Source organism: Entelurus aequoreus, linkage group LG08 (genome assembly GCF_033978785.1).
Source record: "Entelurus aequoreus isolate RoL-2023_Sb linkage group LG08, RoL_Eaeq_v1.1, whole genome shotgun sequence".
Taxonomy (NCBI): domain Eukaryota; kingdom Metazoa; phylum Chordata; class Actinopteri; order Syngnathiformes; family Syngnathidae; genus Entelurus; species Entelurus aequoreus.
Window position 1 is genome coordinate 7,517,189 of NC_084738.1, and position 7,500 is coordinate 7,524,688.

The 7,500-nt window shown below is 37.6% G+C and overlaps 1 protein-coding gene across 1 annotated transcript in view; it reads left to right on the top strand.

Moving 5' to 3' along the window:
- LOC133655426 (vesicular glutamate transporter 1-like) overlaps positions 1–7,500 on the top strand; it is a 69,333-nt gene that overhangs the window by 32,177 nt on the left and 29,656 nt on the right. The window contains exon 6 of the mRNA XM_062055595.1: positions 3,623–3,633. Coding sequence (XP_061911579.1) covers positions 3,623–3,633 — 11 coding nt within the window. The remainder of the gene's footprint in view (positions 1–3,622; positions 3,634–7,500) is intronic.

Here is a 7,500-nt window from a genome sequence, read left to right on the forward strand (position 1 = left end):
GTGGGTGTTTGTAACCATACATGTTTTGGTTACAACATTTTTTTGTACTATCCCATGTTTGTCTGCATATATTTTTTGTTTGCAAATCGTTTCTTTTGGATGCAATTTTTTTGGGGGGTTATACATCTTTTAATTTTGGTTCCAATATTGCTCATGCGTCTAAGTTCCGATAATGTCTTTTCAATGTAAAAGAGAGGTGTTCCTATTAATATAACCCCACAGAGCCCCTCCCTTTCCTTGTTTCCTTTCTGTCGTCCAAGTCGCCTTTCAGTCTGATGCTTCCCTCCCATTCAAGACTCAACTTTAATCTTGTGGGCGGGGCCTCCTCGGAACAATATGCTAGACCAGTGGTTCTCAAATGGGGGTACGCGTACCCCTGGGGGTACTTGAGATTTTTTTTCAAATGTTCTAAAAATAGCAACAATTCAAAAATCCTTTATAAATATATTTATTGAATAATACTTCAACAAAATATGAATGTAAGTTCATAAACTGAACATCAAATCAAGTAGGCTATTCCATTCATTACCATAAACCCAGAGTTTCCCCCATGCCATGACGGTTTGACCCTCACTAAAATGTCTGTCAAAAAGAACGGAAAAGAATGCAACAATGCAATATTCAGTGTTGACAGCTTGATTTTTTTGTGGACATGTTCCATAAATATTGATGTTAAAGATTTATTTTTCGGTGAAGAAATGTTTAGAATTAAGTTCATGAATCCAGATGGATCTCTATTACAATCCCCAAAGAGGGCACTTTAAGTTGATGATTACTTCTATGTGTAGAAATGTTTATTTTTATAATTGAATCACTTGTTTATTTTTCAACAAGTTTTTAGTTATTTTTATATCTTTTTTCTAAATAGTTCAAGAAAGACCACTACAAATGAGCAATATTTTGCACTGTTATACAATTTAATAAATCAGAAACTGATGACATAGTGCTGTATTTTACTTCTTTATCTCTTTTTTTCAACCAAAAATGCTTTGCTCTGATTAGGGGGTACTTGAATTAAAAAAATGTTCGCAGGGGGTACATCACTGAAAAAAGGTTGAGAACCACTGTGCTAGACGCCTTTTTATGAGTCAGTTTGGGATGGGGGCGTGACCATATGAGCATGACTGCTGACTACGTCCGCCCTCAACACATTTGGATAAAAAATACCAAATTAGGGGTGGGTGTACTGACAATAATCCATCCATCTATGCATTTTCTACCGCTTGTCTCGTTCGGGGTCGCGGGGGGTGCTGGAGACTATCTCAGCTGCATTCGGGCAGAAGGCGGGGTACACCCTGGACAAGTCGCCACTTCATCACAGGGCCAACACAGATAGACAGACAGCATTCACACTCACATTCACACACTAGGGTCAATGTAGTGTTGCCAATCAATAAAAAATAAAATAAAATAAAGAATAATATAGTACTTTATTGATTCCTTCAGGAGAGTTCCCTCAGGAAATAATAATATTTTAATACAATTTTGATAAATAATATAAAGGCTTTTGACATATTCTGGGGAGGCCTCGCCCATAAGATAGAGGTTGAGTCGTAACTAAAAAAAAAAATTTAAAAAAAAAAAGGTAACCAAAAGAAGATTTTTTCTATTTAAAATCCATTATATTTGTTTGTAAATTAAAAAAAAAGATTTATTAGTTGTAAAAGACACACATTTCTCTCCATTGAATTCCCTTGACAAAACACACTAACTATAGGGTATTTTGACGGAAGCACACACGCACACGCACACACACACACACACACACACACATACACACACACACACACACACACACACAATTTAGTACAAACCCTCAGAGGACTTAGTAGCACACGTCTGTGAAATTTGAGCAAGATTGTTTAAAAAAACATCCTTTTTGTTGAAATATTGGATGATATTGAAGTTTAAAATGTGTGCACTTTACTGCAGTACATATGTTTTTTTCTGTCAAATTGGAAAGAATGAATACATTTAGTCAGAAAGGTTCTTTATTGACGCATTTTATTTCCAGGCGTTTGGGGGCCACCTGAAATGATGTGGCAGGCCAGATGTGGCCCACGGGCCATGAGTTTTTTTGACCTATGCTCTAATTTGTCTCCGAGGCATGGCTGCATCATTTATAGATTGTTCTGCACTTCTCAATGACGCCGCAATGTTGTTGTCTTTTCCCCACACTGCACTGCTCCACAAGCAGCCGGGTGACAACTGCTGCTGTGCAAAACAGAATGCTAAAATAAGATGCAAACACCGTGAGTAGACAAGAAGTCAGTGCTGAATCAGCAAGGGGCAAATCTTAGGACGTTTGCAGAGTGGCCTTTTCTTTTAATGAGGTCCTGCGTGGTGTCTTTAAATACACACACTCTTTATTCATTTGTGAAGTGAATTATATTTATATAGCGCTTTTCTCTAGCGACTCAAAGCGTTTTACAGAATGAAAGCCATTATCTACATCTTTAAGCAACATTTAAAGCAGTGTGGGTGGTCAAGTGTCTTTCCCAAGGACACAACGGCAGTGACTAGGATGGCGGAAGCGGGGATCGAACCAGGAAGCCTCTACCAATCGAGTCTCGCCGCCCACAGTCTGTTTCATTCAGACTATGGGCATGACTTCTGTGTACACCGGGGAAACTAAAAGTTGTTCAATAAGAACCATTTCAACAAAATTTTAAAAAATTGATATCATTACATTTATACTAATAATTTATACAGTTGTGGTCAAAAGTTTACATACACTTGTAAAGAACATAATGTCATGGCTGTCTTGAGTTTCCAATACTTTCTACAACTCTTATTTTTTTTGTGATAGAGTGATTGGAGCACATACTTGTTGTTCACAAAAAACATTCATGAAGTTTGGTTCTTTTATGAATTTATTATGGGTCTACTGAAAATGTGAGCAAATCTGCTGGGTCAAAAGTATACATACAGCAATGTTAATATTTGGTTACATGTCCCTTGGCAAGTTTCACTGCAATAAGGCACTTTTGGTAGCCATCCACAAGCTTCTGGTTGAATTTTTGACCACTCCTCTTGACAAAATTGGTGCAGTTCAGCTAAATTTGTTGGTTTTCTGACATGGACTTGTTTCTTCAGCATTGTCCAAAGTCAGGACTTTGGGAAGGCCATTCTAAAACTTTAATTTTAGCCTGATTTAGCCATTCCTTTACCACCTTTGACGTGTGTTTGGGGTCATTGACCTGTTGGAACACCCAACTGTGCCCAAGACCCAACCTCCGGGCTGATGATTTTAGGTTGTCCTGAAGAAATTGGAGGTAATCCTCCTTTTTCATTGTCCCATTTACTCTCTGTAAAGCACCAGCTCCATTGGCAGCAAAACAGGCCCAGAGCATAATACTACCACCACCATGCTTGATGGTAGGCATGGTGTTCCTGGGATTAAAGGCCTCACCTTTTCTCCTCCAAACATATTGCTGGGTATTGTGGCCAAACAGCTCAATTTTTGTTTCAAAAATAAGAGTTGTAGAAATTATTGAAAACTCAAGACAGCCACGACATTATGTTCTTTACAAGTGTATGTAAACTTTTGACCACGGCTGTAAGTATAATATTGTCACAAAATAGGTTTTTCATGACTGGAATTGAGTGTATTTGTTTACAGACTGTGAACACGTACATGCTTCTACGACATTAGTGTTGGTTTTAATTTTTATGAACGGAAATTTGAAATATGAAGTTTTAAGTTACAGGTGAACTTTATTGTCGAAAGGCTTTATGCACATGACATACGGGCATACTTGCCAACCCTCCCGAATTTTCCGGGAGACTCCCGAATTTCAGTGCCTCTCCCGAAAATCTCCTGGGACAGCCATTCTCCCGAATTTCTCCCGATTTCCACGCCCCCTCCAGGTCCTTGCGGACTTGAGTGAGGGCAGCCTGTCGTCACGTCCGCTTGGCCAACCAAAAAGTAACCACAGAACACTATACCGTATCTGTGGTTACTTTTTGGTTGGCCAACGGTTTACGTTGTATTGCGCACCCTGACGGCAAGTGTGGGAGTCGGTTCTGAAGTATGAAGTAAAGAGACGTAACTTCGTCACCTCGCCTGGTTATTGACTCCAACCCAGAATATTACACTGCCCATACCTATGCTCCTTCAAAGGCTGTGCTACTGGCTGCAAAGCATTGCACTTTCAAATACAACGATGAGTAGAGAGGAGTGTTATGTGTGTATATGTGTAAATAAATGAACACTGAAATTCAAGTATTTATTTTATTTATATGTAAATATATATAATAAATTACATATATATATATACAGTATATATACCTGTATAGCTGGAATTCACTGAAAGTCAAGTATTTATTTTATGTATGTATATATATATATATATATATATATATATATATATATATATATATATATATATATATATATATATATATATATATATATATATATATATATATATATATAAATGTATATATATATAAATGTATATATATATATGTAGGGATGATGTTTGATAAGAAATTATCGAGTTCGAGCCTATTATCGAATCCTCTTATCGAACCGATTCCTTATCGATTCTCTTATCGATTCTCTTATCGAGTCCAGATAGGTTGTGTTATATGGAAAAAAACACAATATTTGGTTTAACAAATCACTTCACATTCTCTACTGCTCGCTACTATAGTATTACCATATCTGAGTTATTGTGCAGAAATGTGGGGAAATAACTACAAATGTGCACTACATTCGTTAACCGTGTTACAAAAAAATGTAATTAGACTGATACATAATGTTGGATATAGAGAACATACAGACACTTTTTTTATTGAGTCAAAAATATTAAACTTCGATGATTTAGTATAATTGCAAACAGCTAAAATGATGTGGAATTAAATGATGGAATGGATTAAGTAAAGAAGTTAAACATTGTACTGATATGATCCACTTTAAGAGGTTGTTCAAATGAATAGTGCTTACAAATTACAAAGAAGAAGAATTATGAGAAATACTTTCAACCTTATCGAAAATAAGATATTATTCATCTCAGTATATTAATAATGACTGAATTAATTAATTACATTTTACAAAACTGTTGTATATACTAATTCACAGATATTTTATTATAAAAAGGTCAGTAAATGATGTATATATTTGTATGAAGTGGGAAAGGGGAAGGATTAAATAAGCTTTACTTCTTCCTACTCCTGTAAAGTGAAATGATATGAAACTGTGATGTATTATGATGTGGTCGGATCATATTTTGTTTAGTTATGTTCTGTTAATTTTGGACTTCCTTAGTTGTTTTGTGCACTTCAGGGGTTTGTTTTAGTCACCATGGTTATTTATGATTTTCACCTGCCTTGTACGCGCACCTGTTGCTCATCAGAGACTCTATTTAAGCCTGCCTTTTCCGGTCACTCGTCGTGGCTTCATTGTTTGCATTTGCAACAGTTACGTTGGCATTCTGGTTTTCGAGCTCATAATTCCTGTGCTAAAGTTACCTTAGCTTCTAGTATTCCTGTGCTAAGTAAGTTTTTGCTTTAGCTTCTCGTGCGAACGGCACACTTTCCTTTTTTTTCGTTCCTGTCTGTTGTAATGTGTATGATTTATGAGAAATAAATCATCTCCTACCTACACGCTTTCGTCCGGAGCCGTCAGTTTTGCGTCCCGGGAACGAACCGCAGCACGCTGCATCCCACCGTGACAAATGACTGAACTACGTGACGTCACTTCTTGTGATGTCACACGGGGCATTTCTTGTCGGGACGGGATTCGTTCCAAGTGATTTGAATAAAGAACCAACTCTTTTTCTTTACTATAGTGGTCTCCATAACGGGTACCGCTTCTCAAAAAGGGATTCGAGTCCGAAGACTCGGTTCTTTTCTTATCGAACAACCGGGAAAACCGGTTTCGAGTATCATCCCTATATATATGTATAATAAATACTTGAATTTCAGTTAATTCTAGCTATAAATATACTCCTCCCCCCTTAACCCCGCCCCCGGCCCCGCCCCCCGGCTAAAAATGCAATTTCCCATCTATAATGTGACATCATCGCGCTCGGAATATATATATATATATATATATATATATATATATATATATATATATATATATATATATATATATATATATATATATATATATATATATAAACCCCGTTTCCATAAGAGTTGGGAAATTCTGTTAGATGTAAATATAAACAGAATACAATGATTTGCAAATCCTTTTCAACCCATATTCAATTGAATGCACTACAAAGACAAGATATTTGATGTTCAAACTCATAAACTTTATTTTTTTTTTTTCAAATAATAATTAGCTTAGAATTTTATGGCTGCAACACGTGCCAAATTAGTTGGGAAAGGGCATGTTCACCACTGTGTTACATCACCTTTTATTTTAACAACACTCAATAAACAATTGGGAACTGAGGAAACTACGGTAATTGTTGAAGCTTTGAAAGTGGAATTCTTTCCCGTTCTTGTTTTATGTAGAGCTTCAGTCGTTCAACAGTCCGGGGTCTCCGCTGTCGTATTTTACGCTTCATAATGCGCCACACATTTTCGATGGGAGACAGGTCTGGACTGCAGGCGGGCCAGTAAAATACCCGCACTCTTTTTTTACGAAGCCACGCTGTTGTAACACATGCTGAATGTGGCTTGGCATTGTCTTGCTGAAATAAGCAGGGGCGTCCATGAAAAAGACGGCGCTTAGATGGCAGCATATGTTGTTCCAAAACCTGTATGTACCTTTCAGCATTAATGATGCCTTCACACATGTGTAAGTTACCCATGCCTTTGGCACTAATGCACCCCCATACCATCACAGATGCTGGCTTTTGAACTTTGCGTCGATAACAGTCTGGATGGTTCGCTTCCCCTTTGGTCCGGATGACACGATGTCGAATATTTCCAGAAACAATTTGAAATGTGGACTCGTCAGACCACAGAACACTTTTCCACTTTGCATCAGTCCATCTTAGATGATCTCGGGCCCAGAGAAGCCGGCGGCGTTTCTGGATGTTGTTGATAAATGGCTTTCGCTTTACATAGTAGAGCTTTAACTCACACTTACAGATGTAGCGACGAACTGTATTTAGTGACAGTGGTTTTCTGAAGTGTTCCTGAGCCCATGTGGTGATATCCTTTAGAGATTGATGTCGGTTTTTGATACAGTGCCGTCTGAGGGATCGAAGGTCACGGTCTTACGTGGAGTGATTTCTCCAGATTCTCTGAACCTTTTGATGATATTATGGACCGTAGATGTTGAAATCCCAAAATTTCTTGCAATTGCACTTTGAGAAACGTTGTTCTTAAACTGTTTGACTATTTGCTCACGCAGTTGTGGACAAAGGGGTGTACCTCGCCCCATCCTTTCTTGTGAAAGTCTGAGCATTTTTTGGGAAGCTGTTTTTATACCCAATCATGGCACCCACCTGTTCCCAATTAGCCTGCACACCTGTGGGATGTTCCAAATAAGTGTTTGATGAGCATTCCTCAACTTTATCAGTATTTATTGCCACC